The sequence below is a fragment of the Scyliorhinus canicula genome, chromosome 2 (assembly GCF_902713615.1).
Source record: "Scyliorhinus canicula chromosome 2, sScyCan1.1, whole genome shotgun sequence".
Lineage (NCBI taxonomy): Eukaryota > Metazoa > Chordata > Chondrichthyes > Carcharhiniformes > Scyliorhinidae > Scyliorhinus > Scyliorhinus canicula.
Genome location: NC_052147.1, coordinates 45,315,757 through 45,337,785, shown reverse-complemented (window position 1 = coordinate 45,337,785; position 22,029 = coordinate 45,315,757). Strand labels below are relative to the sequence as shown.

General features: G+C 45.9%; 1 protein-coding gene across 8 annotated transcripts in view; it reads left to right on the top strand.

The window, feature by feature from the left end:
* eml1 (EMAP like 1) overlaps positions 1 to 22,029 on the top strand; it is a 272,486-nt gene that overhangs the window by 99,804 nt on the left and 150,653 nt on the right. The window contains exon 1 of one of the 8 annotated variants that reach the window (XM_038777131.1): positions 4,043 to 4,556. The exons of the other annotated variants lie outside the window; for them this stretch is intronic. Coding sequence (XP_038633059.1) covers positions 4,490 to 4,556 — 67 coding nt within the window. The 5' untranslated portion in view covers positions 4,043 to 4,489. Of the gene's footprint in view, positions 1 to 4,042; positions 4,557 to 22,029 lie in introns of those variants that run through there. 8 annotated transcript variants of the gene reach the window in all.

Genomic DNA, 22,029 nt, shown 5'->3' with positions numbered 1-22,029 from the left:
CATAAGAAGTCAACGTGTGCATTCTATGATCCCGTCCATCAGCAAATAAATGCTGCTGTGTAAAATTAGATTGGCGTTGGTCAGCAGGATATAATGGTGTATGTCTGCCGAGTAAACTGGATTTCCTTCTGTCAACTACATTATTGTTTCTAACATCCTGTTTCTGAAAGGTTATCCTCTTGTCTGTACAACTCCACAGGCCATGATTAGAAAATACAGCATCCATAGCTTTTTATGTAGAGTAATGGGATGACACAGAAGAATTCATTTTCATTCTTTGTGTAAGGTTTGCCATTTTGGAACACCTGGGGTAACTTCAATTGTGCTCTCTGGTTTTCAGTGTAACATTGTTCAATTATCTCCACTCTCCCCCTCTCCAACCCTCCTGAAGGCATTGAACCCTTGCTGGGATACAATTCAACAGGTTTCCTGCCATCATTTATGTTGTCGTGCCGAAATGTGGAAGGGGAATGAACATTAACAGGCCATTGTACCTTATGTAAAACTGAATGGTATCCACGCCGGCTCTGGGTCACTGTCTGTGTGGAGTTTGCACATTCTCCCCGTGTTTGCGTGGATTTCGCCCCCACAACCCAAAAGCTAGGTGGATTGGCCACTCTAAATTGCCCCTTAATTGGAAAAAATGAATTGGGTACTCTAAATTTAAAAAGAAAAAAAAAATGACTGAATTTACATCCTCCACCATCTTTCGCTTGTATGTTCATTTCAGTAAACTTGCAGATCTAGTCAATGTCCCATCACAAAATACAGGGGTGATTTGGTCATTGCAGCCATCCCCATGGGTCTGTAATATATGCTGCCCCAATTTCACTTGGAGATTAAACTTCCCTTCCATTGGTTATGAATGAAGAAATACCACACATATTTCATGTACTTTAATTAGTATAATGATTATTCAAATTCTGGAAGAATAAGTAGGATTAAGGTTTGTTCCGAGACATTATTTTTATGATAGGTGTCATTTTTTATTAACAGGATGTGATCGCCATGTTGGGCCAGTATCCCAGTTTGATTGCAGATGCTCATTGAGTGATTGAGTTACCAGCAGAGTGGGCGAGAATTAATCATTCAAAGGCTGTTGCTTCAACAACAGCTTTGGGTGGAGAATGATTGTCAACTATATTGTTCATAACCCACCAAATGACTTTGGGATATCCTAAGGTTGCGAAAGGGTACTATATGATTGCAGATCTTTCACTCTTTCATGTGTCAAAGGATTTTTAGCATCATGTGGCTCTATACAGTTTTACTATGTCTTAATTTATTTGCAAGCAGCATGATGGACATCAGATATCATTGTGATTTATTTCAGTTGGACGATATCCTCTGCTATTTCACCTGTGGCTATCCAATCAAACAAGCCGAATTAAATATTTTAAAGAAGAACCATACATCCTGAACAGCTTGTTTGTTAAATGTATTGTAGTTTGCTTCCAACCACAAAATCACATTTTTAATTCTGCCCTGATCTGGGATTGGTATTTCTTCTATTATTTTGTGTAACCCACGACATTCCTTCAGTTCGTGGAGTTACAGGTGGAATCTAGTGGAAGATGCTTGAAATCTTGCAAAGTTTTACATTCATTTTTAAAAAAATTTAGATTAGCCAATTATTTTTTCCAATTAAGGGGCAATTTAGCGTGGCCAATCCACCTACTCTGCACATCTTTGGGTTGTGGGGGCGAAACCCACACAGACACGGGGAGAATGTGCAAACTCCACACGGACAGTGACCCAGAGCCGGGATCGAACCTGGGACCTCAGCGCCGTGAGGCGGTTGTGCTAACCACTAGGCCACCGTGCTGCCCTTTGTACATTCATTTTAAAGTCTGAAAGATTTGCCAGAGATTTTTTTCAGTTCAGCAGAGCTGCTTTTCCAGCTTCATTGTCACCAGATTCACCCCACCGCTCATCCCCACATCTTCTTAACACTCCTGCTGTGCACACGACATGAGTAGAACATTTACTCAACATGAACTGTGAAATGTCAGGGGCTGGGTTCTCCAATAATGGGGCTATGTCCCCACACCCGCGTGAAACGCTGGCGTTTCAATGTAACTTTCCTTAAAATCCTGAGTGATTCTCCCATCTGCAGGGGCTGGCAGGGCCCCGGAGTGGTTCTCGCAGCTCTGGCTGCGGATACGGGACCCGCACTTAAGGTTGGGAGTCCGCGGAGCGGCACCAAAAATGTAGGGGCCCCCCCAAGATCGTGTGCACCCGCGGGTCCGTGACGCCCGATCACTCCCCTGGTCGTCCATGAGGCCCCCCCCCCCCAGTGAACGATCCCCCCGCCCATACCAGGGCGGCCACGAACTGACTCCGCAGCCGCCACCCAACGTTCCCGATGGCGGATAGGTGGTTAGAACCACACTGGTTGGAACTCGGCCACTTCTGCGTGGAGAATCGCGTGGGGCCTCTGTCAATGGGCCCCTACTCGCGCCACGGAGAATCCCGGGAGTGGCGCTGGTCCGAATTTCCGGTTTGACCATTCTCTACCCCCCCGTGCCGAACGTGATTTCGGTGCGGAGGCTCGGAGAATCCAGCCCCAGATTTGTCCAAAATTTGGGGACATGACGACCCCTTTTTGAAGGGGGTCCCAACAATCCTATCAGTGGAGAGTAGCAGCTTAGACCTTGTTCATCCATTACAACCAATTTGGGGCGGCACGGTGGCACAGTGGTTAGCACTGCTGCCTCACAGCTCCTGGGTCCCGGGTTTAATTCCGGCCTCGGGTGACTGTCAGTATGGAGTTTGCACTTTCTCCATGCATCTGCGTGGGTTTCCAATGGGTGCTCTGGTTTCCTCCCACAGTCCAAAGATGTGCAGCTTAGGTGGATCGGCCATGCTAAATTGCCCCTTAGTGTCCAAAAGGTTAGGTGGGGTTACTGGGTTATGGGGGTAGGGTGGAGGTGTGGGCTTACGTAAGGTGCTCTTTCCAAGGGCTGGTGCAGAACCAATGGGCCGAATGGCCTCCTTCTGCACTGTAAATTCTATGAACATTGATGCAAGTCTGAAGTTACAAAATAGGTCTTTACTTTGGAATCATTCAAAACACAGCAGCAAAACAAACTGACTCCATCAAATGAGCCTTGATATGATCATTTAAAAAAATAATTCTTTCAAAAAGTCTGACAAGAGTAACAGAAATGAAAGCTAAATACTCGGTAAGGAAAATAGGTGATAACCTGGCTGTGGGTCAAATGAATCCACTGTGCCATAGCTGCCAATTGCAAATAGAATACTTGTGTGTGTACTAAATATACTACAGTAAGCCACTTCACTGCTGTCGGAGCCATGGGCCTCCAGGGAATCATTCTCAAACATTAATCCGCATATGGCTTTGCCAAGTACTGGAGCTGTTTTGCCTAATGAGCACAAAGCTGCATTTCCCTTTTAAAACAAGGATAAAACTAAAAGCCATGGGCCAGAGACAATTTGCAGGTACTGGCTTGGAAATCAGAATGAAGGATCAGTTAAAATGTGCCTTCTTTCGCTTTTAACAGTTATGAGCTACAACTAAACTTAATTAAGTTCTTTATGTTTTGAGAAAAATCCTATCGCAGGAGCCAAACCCCAAATATTCCCCAGGCAATGTCTTCCAATAAATTGCAGGGCCTGCTGCTGAATGAATGGAAGTACTTAGGAAGCATTTTAGAATAAAAGTCCTTTGGTAGATGTTTAGTTTCCAGTCTGCTGACACTGGAATTCAGTTTATACGAGCAGGTTAGGAGCAGCATTGCTTTTCCCAGACCCGATCTCAGCAATCTTTAATGAAATCTCATTCACAATATGAAGCCATCTTCATTCATCTTTGCCTATGCTTGCTTTTCCGCATTGGCAGTTCCCCTGTTTGCTTAGAACGTTATCAGTGGAAAGTGCCTGCTGCTGTGACAGGCTTCATGCAGATTAGACCATGGAAATGGCTGCTTGATCATATGTTGTCGGCTGAGCTGAATGAGGCTGAGAGATTCCTGTAGATTCCCCTCTTACAACTTCCTCCCTAGTCTCTGCTCAATTCTATTTCACGCATAGTTTAGCAGCCTCCGCATCAGCTGGTCGGATGCGACAAGGTTATTGGCCAGGGCTACGTGGCTGTATTTTGAAAGGATGCTCGTCCTGTTTTTTTACTGGTCTAGGATTACCGTCAGGCAGGAACTAGAGAACAGTTTGGCAGTCCCTCTCCCTCACCCACTGCCCGAGACATTCAGCTCCTTTTGCACTCCACATCTGTGAGCTGCCTCCCATGGAACTTTCTGCGTTTTGAGTCTGAACACGCCGCAGTGCAAAGAAGGTTCGGAGGGAAACACACCACACACAGAGAGCGAGGCTGTGGAAAGAATCTGATTGAATGGGTTGCTATGGTAACTGACACCGGCAGGGAGACCCCGGAAAACTGGATCGTGAACGGGGGACATCTCCTGTGGCAGGCAAACTAAGTAACGGAGAGCCTGGGACAAATAGGTTCAGCATGGAGGACGGGTTTTCTGGCTACAACAGCCTTTACGACACCTCTTCACTGCTTCAGTTCTGCACTGGTAAATGATCTAAGCTTTTGCTATCAGTCTTTATAGAGACAAATCTATTAAGGGGAGAATTTAGACCTGCGTTGAGGTGTGTTTAAAGGTCAGGGATCCCCTTTGAAGATATTATTAAAGAAAACAGCATTATATTGGTAAATCTAGTGATCTCAGCTAGGTCACTTTCAGGTTTAAATTGAATTATGCTTCAGATTGGAAAGTTCTCGGGCTTTCCCACAACTTGGGTTCATTTTATTCAGCCCATTATAGTCTCGGATGACGTTTCTGGGGTAAATTACTAGCATGTACCAATAGAGCCTCTCTAGATTTGCAGTGCTGTTGCTGATTACATTGTGTTACTGTCACCTTTTCCGAGTGCGCACAGTGACATGAGTTGGATATTGGTCAGTGTGGATGTGGTATGTGTGAAGGCTGGTTCTGATAAAGAAGGTAGCGATCATTTGAATATTCAGATTACATCTTTTACTCAAGCCCTAATGCAATAGTTCAGCTCAGTTGGCTGGATGGCTGGCTGGTGAAGTAGAGCAAAGCCAACAGCGCCGGTTCAATTCCTGTACCGGCTGAGGTTATTCAGGAAGACTCCACCTTCTCAACTGTGCCCCTTGTCTGAGGTGTGGTGACCCTCAGGTTAAACCACCACCAGTCAGCTCTCCTCCTCAAAGTCTATGGTCTTTTAGTAATATAATGCTTCTCCTCAAGGAAAATGATTTGATGTGATTTTCCCCTGTTGTACATTTTGAGGCATTTTTCTGTGCTCAAGGTGCTATATATTCAAGTTGTTGTACCAGGCATTATGTAACAACAATTACTTTTTGATGGTAGTTTTCTTAATTCCCAATCTTTCATTTTATTATTATTATCATTATTTCCAGTGGGACATGGATCAAACTTTCCCTTGTGCTGTGGGACCCTGTGTCACTTTCGGGCTGCTGATCAGCAGGGGCCCACAGGCCGAATTCCCGTTCCCACAAAGGGGACACTGATGCAATAACAAAGTGCGGGCCTCATTTCAATCCCAACTTGACAAGCTACTGACGCCAACTGGTCATTACAAGGCAGCTCGCCAGTATTGGGCCAGGGGGAATGTTGACCAGCTGAAAGTTTGGCAGCACCTGGTGGGGGTACGGTGAAGGTGCGGGTAGGCAGGACAGAGAGGCTGAGTCCAGGCTGGCAGTGGTTAGTTTTATTAAGTAGGATTAACGGCACGGACCAAGCCTTTTAGCCCAATCGGTCCGTGCCAGTGTTTATGCTCCAGTTGGGCCTCCTCCCAATCTTTCTTCATCTAAATCTGTCGTCCTATCGATTTCCTTCTCGCTCCAATACTTGTCTAATTTCCCCTTAAGTGCATCTGTACTGCTTGCTTCAACCACTTCCCATGGTAGAGACTTCCATATTCCCATCACCCTTTGTAGGCCTGCAAAAATAATGAACTTATCTTTTCTGAGTGCCTTACTGCTCTAACACCAGTGCAATATGTTGTGTGCTCTGGTAATGCCAATTAAGGTTCTAATGTATGTCACAGGGCCCATATTAGCATATTAATAGCGATCTAATACCTGAACCAGTTGGTGCTCAAAGGGCCATTGATTGGCCCCTTGTAAAAGTTTTGTGTGTGTGGCAACACATTTGCTAGATTTTTATTTATTCCCCCCCCCCCCTAATTGAAGTAAAGTAATATTGTTTTATAAAATAAAGCTGATTTGAGGAAACAGAGGCAAATTTTCAACAGGTCCTTCGGAGATGAAAGTTCTAAATAACAAAACATTGCCATGTGATGTACAACCCAAATCCACTCCATGCAATGTCAATATAAACATCATCTGGTGTTTTACTGGGACCAATTAATTATTGATTGGTAAGGCACTGCAGATCATATTGCAGAACACTGTCAAAGATGAAGAAACTGTGAAGCCAAAGTAAGTCAGAAAGTAGTGATAGGTTAATGCCAAGCTTGTGTTAGGAGACATATAACAAGGCTTGATTTCAACAGTTAGACTGCAGTGTGTGGACTGCAATTAGTATCACCCCGAATGCCACATGGCACAGTGAATGAGATAAGTAAAACCAACCATATGATTAGTCAACCTTGTAATGATATGCTTCTCGTATATTCTTGGCATAGCATAATCTCGATTAGGTGCTACTACTAGAGGAAGCAGAAATGCTAGGATATCAATTCCTAAATGTCAGGCTGACAAGTCACAGGGTGAGGGGGAGGGTGTGGAAGCATGGGGGGGGGGGGGGGGGGGGGAGGGTATGGGGTGGGAATGAGTGGGGGCTGGGGAGGAGACTGGCACTATTCTGAGTTCCAGCTGAACAGGAAGAACATCTGTGCACTAAATGTGGGCAACTGTTACGACTTGCAGACATGTTACTATCTTAGTGGAAATCAGGAGCTGTCTTAATACCTGGCCTGAATTGATAATGATTGACAATAATGATAGGAAAGGATAGGCGACCTGGCTTGTTACTTCCGACCAGGTAATCTGCACAGAACTGAAACTTGGCAGATAGTTATGATTCAAGCCTTTGGGGTGGCACGGTAACTCAGTGGTTAGCATTGCTGCCTCACAGTGCCGAGGACCCAGGTTTGATCCCGGCCCTGGGTCTCTGTCCGCGTGGAGTTTGTACATTCTTTCCATGTCTGCGTGGAACCCCCGGAACGCAAAAAGATGTGCAGGGTAGGTGGATTGGCCACACTAAATTGACCATTAATTGGAAAAAAAGAATTGGGTACTCCTAAATTTAAAAAAAACTCTAAATTAAAAAAAAATTATTCAGGCATTTGCAGGTTTGCACCCCAAAACATAGAAAGTGGTTTCAAGATTATATCTATTGGATGGTGGTCAAAAGTTTCAATGGCTGGGAATAAAAAGAGTAACTGCGCTATTCATTTTTAAATTAAAGATATAATTGACTGCTACTGTACACCTGTGATTCGCAAATGGATTTATTTGTTGGATGGTGTAAACAAGGAATAGTTTCCAGAGCTGGCCCAGTGTTTAGATGTCCAGAGCATGTTTACGTTTAGTTAATTTGGCAATTCCTTTTACACATGAAGGATGAGATGAGCAGCTCCAGGGAATTGAAACAACTTCATTGTTATGGTAGGTAGGGGGCTGTGCTACAATTACAAGACGACAATTACGCACAGCAGAGGTAGAAATCAGTGCTGTATTCCAGCCCTTATGTACAAGACACTGGTACGTTTACTGATTCTGTTCTCAGCCCTATTACAATAGCTGAAATGAAAGTGCTGAGAATCCAGATGGCTCTTCTGCTGTCTTTGCGTTGCCATGGAATTATGTGGGAAAAAAATACCTCAGCGTTTAGGTCAGAATGTTTGGTTTTGAAGACTGAGAGAACTACATGCTGCACACAACAAGAAAGAGTCAAATTATTCAATTTACTACGTTGTGCCTTCAGATGGAATAATTCAAGGAACTCTGTATTGGTCGGACACTTCTGATCCCAGCATTCATTACAGCAACCATCTGTGGGCCACACTGTGCCATCCAGTAAGTGTATTAAATAGAAAGAAGCACAGGGTCACATACTTTACAGCTGTGGAGATTTATGATGACAGAGTCAGATTACAATGTAACTGCCTCTGTTTAGCTGCAGTAGATAAATTGACCTGTTATTCATGTCAAAAAAATCTACTGGTTGAAAGCAATAGGTAAGAAGTCCATGCTGGATTTTGTTAGTGTGAGGTTTGGCTGAGAATACTAATTGACGTGGGATAAATCATTTGCTGTGATGTTGGTTATGTTTTAAACACTGAACATGCTTCGGATATACACCTTGGGTGGGATTTTCCAGTCCCGTCCACCCCGACGTCGGAAATTCCAGCCCGAGGCCAACGGACCTGTTGAAGTGAGACTCCTTTAATAGAATTTGCAGTGCAGAAGGAGGCCATTCAGCCCATCAAGTCAGCACCAGCTCTTGGAAAGAGCACCCTACTTTAGGAGAAACTCTAGTTGGACTATGTAACCTATTCATCCTATAGGATGGGAACAAAGAGAGCAAAGGCTTTGTCCTCAGTTCTTGGATTTAGAAGTGGAGAAAGTATGGCCTGTATCACAACACTCTGTACATAGTCCTTGTTTGTAAATAAATAGTGTCACCACACCCTGGCTTGGTATGTGGTCACTAAGCCCCACTTGACCCGGAGTCGCAACACAGATTTTATCTAAAGTACCCAAGGTCATTGGTTGAGCCCAATATACTCCAGTCACCAGGTTTGTTAGTTTAAAACTTTATGAACAGTTTTGTGCTGTAGGTATTGAGTCTGACACTTGAGATCTGTGTTAAGATATTCCAAGTTGACTCCAGGTCAGAGCCTGGCAACCAATTGAGAAAATCAATATTTACCTCATTAGGTTGGGTTGGATCCACCACCCTGCCTAACCAGTTTATTCACCTTTTTACATCAACTGTTTTATGGCTTCACTAAGAGCAATGTAACATTTGCCTTAATCAGTGGAGTTAGTCAGGCTGCAGGAAGAATTTTAAACTATTGAAACTTTGCTTCAAACTTGATCCCACAGTTGAATGAACACTGTATTATGGTGGTTGTGTCTGTCACATGTGTGAGTGTCTGATGCGTTTCATATAGGAAACTTGCAGAACTGTCTGTGTGGAGTTTGCACATTCTCCCCATGTCTGCGTGTGTTTCCTCCGGATGCTCCGGTTTTCTCCCACAGTCCAAAGATGTGTGGGATAGGTGGATTGGCCAGGCTAAATTGCCCCTTAGTGTCCAGGGATATGCAGGTTAGGCCATGGGGCTATTGGGATAGAACGGGATAGATGGGTGAGTGGATATGGTTAGAGTGCTGTTTAGAAGGGTTGGCACAGACTAGATGGGCTGTATAGCTTCCTTCTACACTGTAGGGATTCTATAAAAACACAAGTAACCTTCTAGGGGCTGTTTAGCACAGGGCTAATGCGCTGGCTTTCAAAGCAGACCGAGCAGGCCAGCCGCACGGTTCGATTCCCGTAACAGCCTCCCCGAACAGGTGCCGGAATGTGGCGACTAGGGGATTTTCACAGTAACTTCATTTGAAGCCTACTCGTGACAATAAGCAATTTTCATTTTCATTTCATTATGTACAGTATTATCATTAAATGGACAGAAAATGTCCCACCCTTTTCCAACCCCCCCCTCCCTCCTCACCAGCCCCACTCTCTCTACACACACACACACACACACACACATACACAGACAAACAGCACAAAGGGGAAAGGGTTCTGAAAAAGGAAAGAAAATATAAGCACAAATAAAAGGATAAAGTTCTTTGATGCACTGGGATACCTTTCAGTCAATGTCTTTCTGAAGTTCAGCCTTTTGTTTTGGTACTTCTTCCTTTTAGGATTGAGGTGAATTTCTCCTGCAAAGTTTTCTACTTTCTCTGCAGACACAGCACCACTTCAGGTTCACAGCAGAGGATGTGCCAGGCACTCTGTTTTCAGAACAATTTCATAGAATTTACAGTGCAGAAAGAGGCCATTCAGCCCATCGATTCTGCACTGGCCCTTGGAAAGAGCACCCCACTTAAGTTCCACGCTTCCACCGTATCCCATTTATCCCCGTAATCCCAACTAATCTTTTTGGACACTATGGACACTAGAATGGCCAATCCACCTAACCTGCACATCTTTGGACTGTATGCAGCAATTATTTCATGTCAGCAAGCCGGAGAGAGAGGGAGAGCATTCCTTTCACTTCCAAGTTCTAAATACTTCTGCCCAGTTCTCTCAGAAAACATCGCGCAGGAACCAATCACTGACCGTTGCCAGGCAGAACACTGTCCCTGGTCAACCCACCGGTTGACAGTTAACCAACCGAACCAACTCCCTCCAAAGATGGTTCCTTAGATCCACTCAGTGCGGAAGAGTCTGGATTCTCCTTTGCAAAATACAAAGCCTTGGAACACAATATCCTGGCAAGCAGGCTATTTCAGCTTCAAATCCTCTGCTTAAAGACATATCCTGATTATGGGTCCACGGAGCAAAATAAAATAAATGTGAACCAAAGAAATAAACAGCACAAACTCGTACAACCGTTTATAGTTGATTATTGACCAGTGGTCATCTGGAGACCCTATAACGACAGGACATTTTGCTCGTCTGGTAAATTGTCCACCACGCTCGTGACAATTCCCGTGATGGATCAGACCAGAAGATTTGGAACCTTCTATTTATTATGAACACACGGACTTGTAACACTTGCGATGCTTCATTTTCTTTCAGCAGCAACACCAACAACCAAGAGGTTGACCTTATTAATTTAACAGAACTAGGGGGCACTGTTTTAAAATCAGGGGTTGCCCTTACCGGACAGAGATGAGGAGCATGTTTTCTCTCGGAGGGTTGTCCGACTTTGGAACTCTACCTCAGAAGGCGGAGCCACTGAATATTTTCAAGGCGGAGTTAGATCATTTCTTGTTATGCAAGGTTATCGCGGGTGGATGGGAATGTGGAATTCAAAACACAAACTGATGAGCCATGGTCTCGTTGAATGGAGGAGCAGGTTTGAGATGCTGAATGACCCACTTCTCTTATTTTATATTTTTGTGTGTTTGTATAAAAGTTGTCTGAATGTACTTCACAATTGGAATCAATGTAATGGCAATATAGATTAAGAGGTGACTTGTTAAAAACATAGGACGAGATTGCTTCTCCGTGGCGGGAGACAGCCTGTTGTCCGCCGATGGGATCCTCTGGTCTCGCTGCTGTCAAAGGGATTTCCCGTTGAATCCATCCCACACCGCCAGGAAACCCGTGGCATAGGGGCAGCACAGTAGCGCGGTGGATTAGTCCTGGTGCCTCACGGCGCCCAGGTCCCAGGTTCGATCCAGGCTCTGGGTCACTGTCCGTGTGGAGTTTGCACATTCTCCCCGTGTTTGCTTGGGTTTCTCCCCCACAATCCAAAGATGTGCAGGGTAGGTGGATTGGCCACGCTAAATTGCCCCTTAATTGGAAAAAATGAATTGGGTACTCTAAATTTATTTTTTTTAAAAAGGAAATCCGTGGCGCGGGGGTGCACTCTCGCTGGAAGCGGAAGATCCCACTGGTGTGAACAACTGGAAGATCTCGCTCATGGGTTTTGGGAATGATTTCAAAGTCAGAAAGAGAAGAGATTTTGTTTCAAGGTGCGAATTTCAAGAAGTCGCACCCAGGTGGATGGTTTTGTCACAAAGCTGATAGGAAGGAATGGGAGATGTATAGAAGGGTGGAGGATTAAAACGTTTAAGAAGAGCAAGACCATGAAGAGATTTGAAGAAGATGAGGAGGAGGTTATTACACAGGAGAGATTAAACAAATCTAAGTTAGCTGGGCAAGTGGGAACTAGCAGAGGACAAAAAAACAAGCGGTGGTATTTTGGTCAAGATGGAGTTTATGGAGAGTGGAAAATAATGAAAAATGAGACATTGGAATATTTGAGTCTAAAAATATGCATGGACAAGGGGGCAGTGGTGAAGGATTGGCAATGAGTTGAACATGAGATTTATAGTTCATCTCAGGATTGAAAAAGATGCCAATGTTTAGTTCGTGCTAAGTAAGTAGCTGAGGGGGTGGGGTGTTAAATGCAATCAGTGGTGAGGTGTTAGCCTTGATGACGTCAGTGGCCATCTTCTGGTCACTGGGGCCTGTGTAGGCCCACCTGGGCAGGAGAGCTAGCACCATGCCTGGGCACTCCTCAGTCATCACAGTTTCCTCAGACGTGACGGTCATTGGCAGAGTGTTGGAAGAGCTGCTGTCATCATCAGGAGCTCCCTGACAGGAACTCTCAGATGCACTGAGCTGCAGGCCATCCACCAACATAAGGTGTCTTTGAACCCTCTGCTCACCAGCGATAGATTCACTAGGTACCTCCTCTGACTCTCATATTGGCAATGACCTTCTGAGGTAGCTGCCCGTGTGTGGGTTTGCAGGTCTGTATGCATCCCCAAAACCCCCTGATTGAGTTCCTGGAATTGCTGCTCCAGGAGAGTCACCACACTTTCAATGGAGGAGGCTGTAGATTCAGAGCTCCGGACAAAGGCAGTGCTCTCGTTTTGCATAGACTCATGCAAAGCAAAGACCATGGCATGTAGACCCTCAGGGATCTCTTCCAGATCTTCCTGTGCATCATGCTGGACATTAGCAACTGCTGCCTGATGGATGACTCCAGAGGCTCATCAAATTCCTCGGATTCAGCATCATCCTAGTCTCTACCAATCCTCTGACTGCCAACACCCTGTGGACACTCTGCCTCTGCCATCTCTTCAGGCAAGTGTGACGTGCCTTCACTACTGCGCACTACTATCTGCCCCGATACACATATGGCTATCAACGTGCCTGTATCTGTGCTGGTGCATGGTGCAGCCAGAGGACATGAAGTGGGTGCAACTGACAGCTGGTCATCCTCAGAGGTCAAAGGTTTGATCCTCGGGGTCCTTCTGAGGTCACGAGGGCGCTCCACCTGAGGAGGAAGAATAATTCTAAGTCTTGAACAGCATTATGAACTCAGAGGGCCGCACTCTGGTTGCTTTTTGGAATGGACAGCTGGCTGAGCAATGAGTTCTGAATGGATGGGCAACAGGGATGTGGATTTCACACAGCAGTCTTACAACTGCTGCCCTAAGTCTCACATACCCTTCCCCAATCTCTCCTCTATCCACTGGACTCTTACCCTCCACCGAGAGCCCTGCCTCTCCACAACCAATGGACCTAGTTCCACATCCTTTAATAATCTTTCATAATCTTTATTGTCACAAGTAGGTTTACATTAACACTGCAATGAAATTACTGTGAAAAGCCCCTAGTCGCCACATTCCGGCGCTTGTTCGGGTACAAAAAGGGGGAATTCAGAATGTCCACTTCACCTAACAGCACGTCTTTCGGGACTTGTGGGAGGAAACAGGAGCACCCAGAGGAAACCCACACAGACACAGGGAGAACGTGCAGACTCCGCACAGACAGTGGCGCACGTTGGGAATCGAACCTGGGACCCTGGAGCTGTGAAGCCATAGTGCTAACCACTGTGCTACTGTGTCGCCTTGCCATTTTGAGTACTTGCCCCTCAGTCTGACTTAAGAGCAGAAGATTTGGGGCCTCACCATCTGCCCATCATTGCTACTGCACATTGTGAATCTCTTCTCTTGTAAGGACAGAGGTGTACTCAGAAGGCTCCATCTATACTTGCTGAAGCATGCCAGCCTCCCCGCACCACGCCACCAATGAGGCAGATTCAGGTGCCCATCATATTGCCAAACCTCACCCTTACGTACATACCAGCCATCTAGTTTAGTTATGTGTAATCTTTCAAGGCACAGGAATATGTGCCAATTGACCCTCTGCATGTCACCACCCATGGGCACCAACAAGTGCTGCCACCCACAAAGACATCTATTCAAGGTTCCAACTGGAATCAGTGTTCACCCTGGCAGAGTGCAGAAGGTCATTGAACCCTTTCCTGCACTGGATCCATGTCCTTTGCACGGCGTCATGTCCGCTGATCTATAGAATCTTTTCAGAGCAGAAGGTGGCCATCCGCCCATCGAGTCTGCACTAACCCTCCAAAAGAGCACCCTACCTGGGCCCACTGCCCCACCCTATCTCCCAACTCCACCTAATCTACATATATTTGAAGTCTTTGATCACTATCTTGTAGTTTCCATCGCCATTTCCGAGTCCACAGTTTTTCAGGCAATGTGTTGTCTCTGGGAATTGGCAGGTCAAAGTCAACAGAAAAGTCACCCAAACATGTTGTAGATGTTGTTGTTCAGGATGAATGTGTAGTCTGGACGCTGCTCAATACTTCAAACCTTTTAACAAAAAGTGCCAGAGTATTGTTTTGCCGAGTTTCGTCCTCTTGTCTCGCCTTCAAATTTTGACTTCCAGATTCATAGTATCTCTTCATGTTGACTGGGGATTATCTGTCTTAATTTCAATGATTTCAAGAATAAGTCTTCAGAATCCTCTGTCAAGTGAAGCCTCCTTAAGCAAAAGCAGCCGATGGGCTCCGTTTAAAGAAAGGAAATTAATGATCCTGTGTGTGAATTTAATTCTTGGTCTTTGTCTTGATTTGTGACAAGCTGTGCAGTAATTTAAAGCCTTGATGACAACATATTTAACAAACTACTGATTGAGATCTTCCTTTTAATAATAAACAAATGCCACCTGATTCTGAAAACTGGTACAAGTGTAGGTTTGCCAGTAAACTATTTTCCTGCTGGTGTCTGATCTGTCAGTAAAGGCCAGAGTGTGATGATCCAGACAAAGCAGTTTTACAACTGGACAGCTGTATTATTTTGTTGGAAGATGATCCTTCCACCAAACCCCATAACACAAAACATCGCAGGCCGACTATTGCAATTATATTGGCAGCACGGTGGCACAGTGGTTGGCACTGCTGCCTCACAGCGCCGGGTTCGGTTTTGGTCTTGCATGATTGTCTGTGTGGAATTTGTACGTTCTCGCCGTGTCTGCGTGGGTTTCGTCCGGGTGCTGTGGTTTCTTCCCACAATCCAAAGATGTGCAAGTTCGATGGATTGGCCACGATCGTGCACGGGGTTGCAGGAATAGGGAAGGGGAGTGAGCCTAGGTAGAGTGCTCTTTCGGAGGAACGGTGCAGACTCGAAGGGGCGAATGGCCTCCTTCTGCCCTGTAGGCGTTCAATAATATGACCTGCAACCCAGGGTTCATCACACAACTGCCTTAAAATTGATGATTAGTTTATTTTCAAAGCACTTTTATCGAAGTTTTTCATTTTAACAATTAAAGCAACAAAACCACAGCAATGGTACAGCTCAGCACAAAACGTCTCAGCATATATGGATACAAAGAGGAACAGGAGAGCAGCAATATAATTGACTCAGTACAATTATTAGAATCAGTTTGATGCCTCTGGATACATCACCAGAGCACAAGGGAGAGAAGGGTAAAGCCATGAAAACATGGTGAAATGGTGTACTCCTTCCCAAACAGCGATTGCTCACAACGACCACGAGAGTTCAGGATAAATATTCGTGCCAAGTGCAGGTTTGCACCAGAACATATCTCCCTCAACTCCAGCAAAGCGGAGGCATCAATGACACACTGTAACCCCCTCCCTCCGGATGTCAGACTCATCTGTTCCTCTGCAGGATTCAATCACAGATTCTTAAACCCCACCATAACAAAAATAGAAAAAGGCAAAGAAAATACACAAGTACCCCAGTTCTAGAAGTCTGCTTTACATATACCACATATATTCCCTGTTGTTTTATGTACTCTGGGATAACACAGACTGCAGCTTGATGCAGCTTTGACAAAAAGATACTCCACATTTTGAAGTAAGTTCAATGTGATTTATTGAACCATTAGCACAGTTCTCTATGAGTTCGACTCTCCTGCTAATCTTGCTATAGTAACTCAGCCTAACTAAAGAGTCTGCTCTAAGCCACGTGGTGTGTGTGATACTTCTGATCTGTCCATGTCCTACTCTCTAAGTGTCACCTGTGGAAAGAGACAGAGCATGTATGCCCTGCCCTTATATATGGGTTGTGTAATGCCCCCTTGTGGTAGTGTCACCCCTGGGTGTCTTGACTGCCCATTGGTCGTGACTTATTCTATGTGTTCATTAGCTGTATGTCTGCATGTCATGACGTCTCTGGTGCGCCCTCTAGTATTTACTTAGTCGCAGTGTATTTACATTAACCCCTTGTGCATTTACAGTGATGCATATCACCACATTCCCAACCACAGGCCCAGTACAAAATGATCATCATTCCACATATTTATACAGGGAGGACCAGCAATTCAGATTATGGTCAGTGTAGCCAGCGTTTCCCAACTCATTAAACAAGCAGGATACAAAAGGGAGAGCTACAAGGAGCAAACGTTCTCAGGATAAATGAAGGTCAATATACAACTATAAGTCTGCATTCCTCTGGCGCAAGCCCAACCCCAAGGATAAAGAAGAAAAAAAGCTGCTCATTCATACAGGGGAACATCTCAACCATAAGGCTGACAACAGGATATCAACCACAGTACAGGACCTGTCCCAATCCCACGCCCTCGTGCACTTAGGAATGAATAAACCAAGGTTATTCAGGAACATCAAAAAACAGTCTCTCCCGATGTCCCTAATAACTCCCAAGAGAACAACAGGATGTCAACCACAGAACCGGACTAGTCCAAGCACACTCTGAGACAGGGGTGTCAATACCTCCAAGACACCTAGCACATGCCAGGACCCACCTCCCCAGGGAAGGAACACTGGAGTAAACCCAAGAACATAAGACACAGACTCACAATGCAAGTAGTATATTCGGGGACAGAGCAGCGCTGCCTCAGCAGATACGATACACTACCTCCCCATGGAATACCCAACCACGTTGAAGAGGACATTCAGGAAACCAATATATAAGACCACCTGGTGGAGGGTGCCTAACTCTCACATCAAGCCTACCCCCAAATGGAAGAAGGGCTCCGACAATTCACAGGTATAACATCCAGACTCTCACTTCAACAAATCAAACAGAGATAAACTGACCACACCCAGACATGAACCACCTCTCATTTCCCCTACCCCAATTGCCCTCAAGATGCCAGCCACAAAAGAAAATCAGGAGGAACCCAGTCCTCTCCAGGATCCAGGACCTGCACAGACCTTTGAAGGAGACAAGTACGGATTCTCAAAATAACAAAAAAAAAGCATAATGCAAAATTAAAACCCGATGCAATTAGCTCTGACTGGGGCCTATCTTCAATCCAAGTGAGGACTAATCAAACCCGACCACCCACCACTACACCAATCACCCACCCATCAACCCGCCGTGGCTCCACTCATCTTCTCTATAAATGAGGTAAAGGGTATCTAAAATGCACTCCCTTCTCATGGATGCAAAAGTTACAGCACATTCAAAAACAATATAAGACTGTGCACAAACCACATATCACTTCACCGACTCAAATCGGATCTTTGCCAAAGCAGGATAACAAATGACACTCGGCCTCATGCTCAAATATCGTACACCCTTGTCAGGAGAAAAGACAACAACATGAAATCAACAGCATAATCACAAGGGAATAAAGTGCACGATTATTAATGAACTGCAGGATAAAAACATCACCTATGCCGCTTGGAAAAGCCAAGACTATGACAGGATTGTTGAACAACACTCAAAGGTTCTATTGAATGAAGCACGTTCACCTCCACCACACTGCCGCCTCAATGCCCAGGCGGCCAGAGACCCAGACCCGGGCTGGGGGGATCACTCAAAATAGCCAGCCACCTCAACCCCTCCCGACGAGCATCGCAGACAAGACAATATAAGACCAATGGCCGGGGCTTCCACCCAACCCAGTTCATTAAAGTGAGTACCATAAACCCGCACCACAGAGCTGAGCTCATCATCCAGAAATGTATTTGCAATGGTGTTCATCATCCTGATGCTGACAGCACTGTTGAGGAGTGGGCCGGCTCGCCTGCAAAACCACCACTGCAGGCTGGGCCCCACCCCAGCCATCTCCGACCACCCCAGTCAAACTAGGATTCTCTCTGATTCAACTCAGCTCTTCACCACCAATCTCCGACCAGGATCATCCAGGGACGTAGTGCAAGACATAGATCCCCCAAAAAAGATAATTACGGAATGTGCGTTGGGATAACATAACGGATCAAAAGCTGAGTGGAGCATGAGCTCGTGAATACGCAGCCCATATCACGTTACCCCGGTTATGAGCAATTTAACAGAAAAAGACTGGATCACTTTCTCCTCTACCCAACTCCCGAGCCACAGCCTGCACCTGGCCCCAGTTCAGATTCTCTCCTGGGAGCACAGATAAGACCAGCACCACCAGGATTACAAACCTGCAGCTGAATAAACTGTGAATTAAAGCGGTAATATTTAGGCATGTTGGACTAGCCAAGCTTGCTTCTGACTGTCAGTATATAGCAAAATAGCAGCTCGAGTGTTAACCAGAGATTGTTCCAACCAGAGGACATGGCTGGTTAACCTGCGCCTACCCACCCATTGATAAGTGTCAGAGATAATGGGGAAAATACCTTGCCTACTGCATATCTGAGATTATTTTTTATGAAAATGGCACATTGCCAATGAAGCACAGTTATACTCCTGTTCTTGGTGTACAGGAACGCAGCTGTGAGCTTAACCTTTTTGGTGGTTGGCAACAAATATTTCATTTTTGTACTTAGTTCCTAGGATTTTATGTTTATTTTGGTATAAATTTTGTGGAATGAATAATATTATGCAGCTGGAAGCAACAATGATCATGACAAACGTCAAACGTCTCTCAGGATTAACTCTGTTGTTGCCAAAGCCCAGATAGCACAGGAGAATAAGTGCTCAGATGCTAATGGCAAATTCAGACCACCCCATGGTTGAATGTGTGTGCCAAGTTGGCTGGGTAAAAGTACTGTTGCCTCAAATTGACAACGGTAAGAAGTCTTACAACACCAGGTTAAAGTCCAACAGGTTTGTTTCAAACACGAGCTTTCGGTGCTCCGAAAGCTCGTGTTTGAAACAAACCTGTTGCACTTTAACCTGGTGTTGTAAGACTTCTTACCGTGCTCACCCCAGTCCAACGCCGGCATCTCCACATCAAATTGACAACGTTGTGGGTTCAAGTCTTGCTCCAGAACTTGAGCACACATTTGAATACTGGCAACTCAGTGCGCAAAGAGCGTCGCAATGTCAGAGGAGATGAGACATCAAACTGACGCCACCTTTGCCTCTTTAATTGGATTCAAAATAACCAGTGGTTCTTTTGTGAAGAAGAGGGAGAGATCTCCCAACGTCATGGTCAACATTCTTCCCTCAACCAATGTCACCATCTATAATCATTGTTTTTTTGTGGGATATCGCTGTGTCCATGTTGACTGCCCAGTTCACTTTAAAATCAATGTCAGCAAGAACTGCAATGATTCAAGAAGATGGCTCACAACAACGTTCTCAGAGGCAATTCAAGATGGGCAACAAATGCTGGCCTAGCCAACGATGCCCCCATAAATTAAATAAAAACTACACCTCAGAAATAATTAATTAGTTATAGGGCAGTTTGGGGCATAATGCAGATGTGAAAGGTATATAGATTCACGCCTTTTTCTCATTCTTTAGCAAAAGGTCGCCAAATCCACATTTAAACTTCTGCATACAAAGTGCAAAGCTTATGGAGTTTAATCTGGACAAATGTGAGGTAATTCATTTTGGAAGATCTAATACAGGTAGGGAATATAGAGTGAATGGTAGAACCCTCAAGAGTATTGACAGTCAGAGAGATCTAGGTGTACAGGACCACAGGTCACTGAAAGGGGCAACACAGGTGGAGAAGGTAGTCAAGAAGGCATACGGCATGCTTGCCTTCATTGACCGGGACATTGAGTATAAAACTTGGTAAGTCATGTTGCAGCTGTATAGAACCTTAGTTTGGTCACACTATAGTGTTCAATTTTGGTCGCCACACTACCAGAAGGATGTGGAGGCTTTAGAGAGGGTGTAGAAGAGATTTACCAGGATGTTGCCCGGTATGGAGGACATTAGCTATGATGAGGGGTTGAATAAACTTGGTTTGTTCTCACTGGAACGACGGAGGTTATGGGGCGACCTGATAGTGGGCTACAAAATCAAGAGGGGCATAGACAGAGTGGATAGTCAGAGACTTTGTCCCAGGGTAGAGGCGTCAATTACTAGCGGGCATAGGTTTAAGGTACGAGGGGCATGGTTTAGAGGAGATGTACGAGGCAAGTTTTTACACAGAGGGTAGTGGGTGCCTGGAACACGCTGTCGGAGGAGATGGTGGAAACAGGGACGATAGTGACGTTTAATGGGCATCTTGACAAATACATGAATAGGATGGGAATAGAGGGGTAGAAGATTTTAGTTCAGACGGGCAGCATGGTCGGCGCAGGCTTGGAGGGCCGAAGGGCCTGTTCCTATGCTGTACTAATCTTTGGTCTTTGTTCTACCATTGGGTGGGTTAGGATTGAAATATTCAGTGTTGCCAAACAATGGCAGTTTTTACCTCCAGAAGCTGCTGCAAATATGTGAACAACAGTCAACCGAGCAGCAACCTGATGAAAATTCTATCCTATTGTTTCTGGAATTGTTGGGTACAAATATTTGGTCCCTCAGCAAGGCATGTCTGCTCAGGCCAGTATAGTGTTACTGAGGCCCAATCAGGATATTTGTTTCGACAAAAAAAGAAGTTCGACTTAATTATCCACTTCTAACATTTTGCTGTCTGGAAGTCTCCGTCCGTTCCCGCCGGCGGGATTCTCCGTCCGTTCCCACCGCCGGGATTCTCCGTCCGTTCCCGCCGCCGGGATTCTCCGTCCGTTCCCACCGCCGGGATTCTCCGTCCGTTCCCACCGCCGAGATTCTCCGTCCGTTCACGCCGCCGGGATTCTCCGTCCGCTCCCACCGCCGGGATTCTCCGTCCGTTCCCTCCGCCGGGATTCTCCGTCCGTTCACGCCGCCGGGATTCTCCGTCCGTTCCCGCCGCCGGGATTCTCCGTCCGTTCCCGCCGCCGGGATTCTCCGTCCGTTCACGCCGCCGAGATTCTCCGTCCATTCCCGCAGCCGGGATTCTCCGTCCGTTCCCGCCGGCGGGATTTTCCGTCCGTTCCCGCCGGCGGGATTCTCCGTCCGTTCCCGCCGCCGGGATTCTCCGTCCGTTCCCGCCGGCGGGATTCTCCGTCCGTTCCCGCCGCCGGGATTCTCCGTCCGTTCCCACCGGCGGGATTCTCCGTCCGTTCCCGCCGCCGGGATTCTCCGTCCGTTCCCGCTGGCGGGATTTTCCGTCCGTTCCCGCCGGCGAGATTCTCCATCCGTTCCCGCCGCCGGGATTCTTCGTACGTTCCCTCCGCCGGGATTCTCCGTCCGTTCCCGCCGCCAGGATTCTCCGTCCGTTCCCTCCGCCGGGATTCTCCGTCCGTTCCCACCGCCGGGATTCTCCATCCGTTTCCACAAGCTGAGTGCCAAATTCCCCGTTCTCGCTGGGAGGTTGAACCCGGATCGGAGAATCCCGGCCTGTGTTTTCCTTCATGCAGCTTTTATTATTGTGCGAGTTGTTTTGTGTACACATTGTTTTCAATGTGCTGTGATGTCCAATGCTGTTAAAAAGGATAACCTTAATACTAAAAGAAGCAATCAACTAATCTCTAATCAATCTGTAATAATACATAACATTCTCTAATAATTACATAATAGCATAATATATAATAAATAAAAGTGAATGAAATAATATATAAGAAATAATGTGGCTGGGGGTGGCGCTGGAAAAGGTTCTGTGGTGTGAGGTGCTGTGGAGGGTAAATGCCTCGACTTCGCGTGCGAGGTTAGGACTGACAGCTCAAGGTAGTGTACAGGGCGCACCTTACAAAGTCTAGGATGAACCAGCTGTTCGAAGGGGTGGAGGATGTCTGTGAGCAATGTGGGGGGGGGGGGGTGTTGCTAACCATGTAGATATGTTTTGGTCC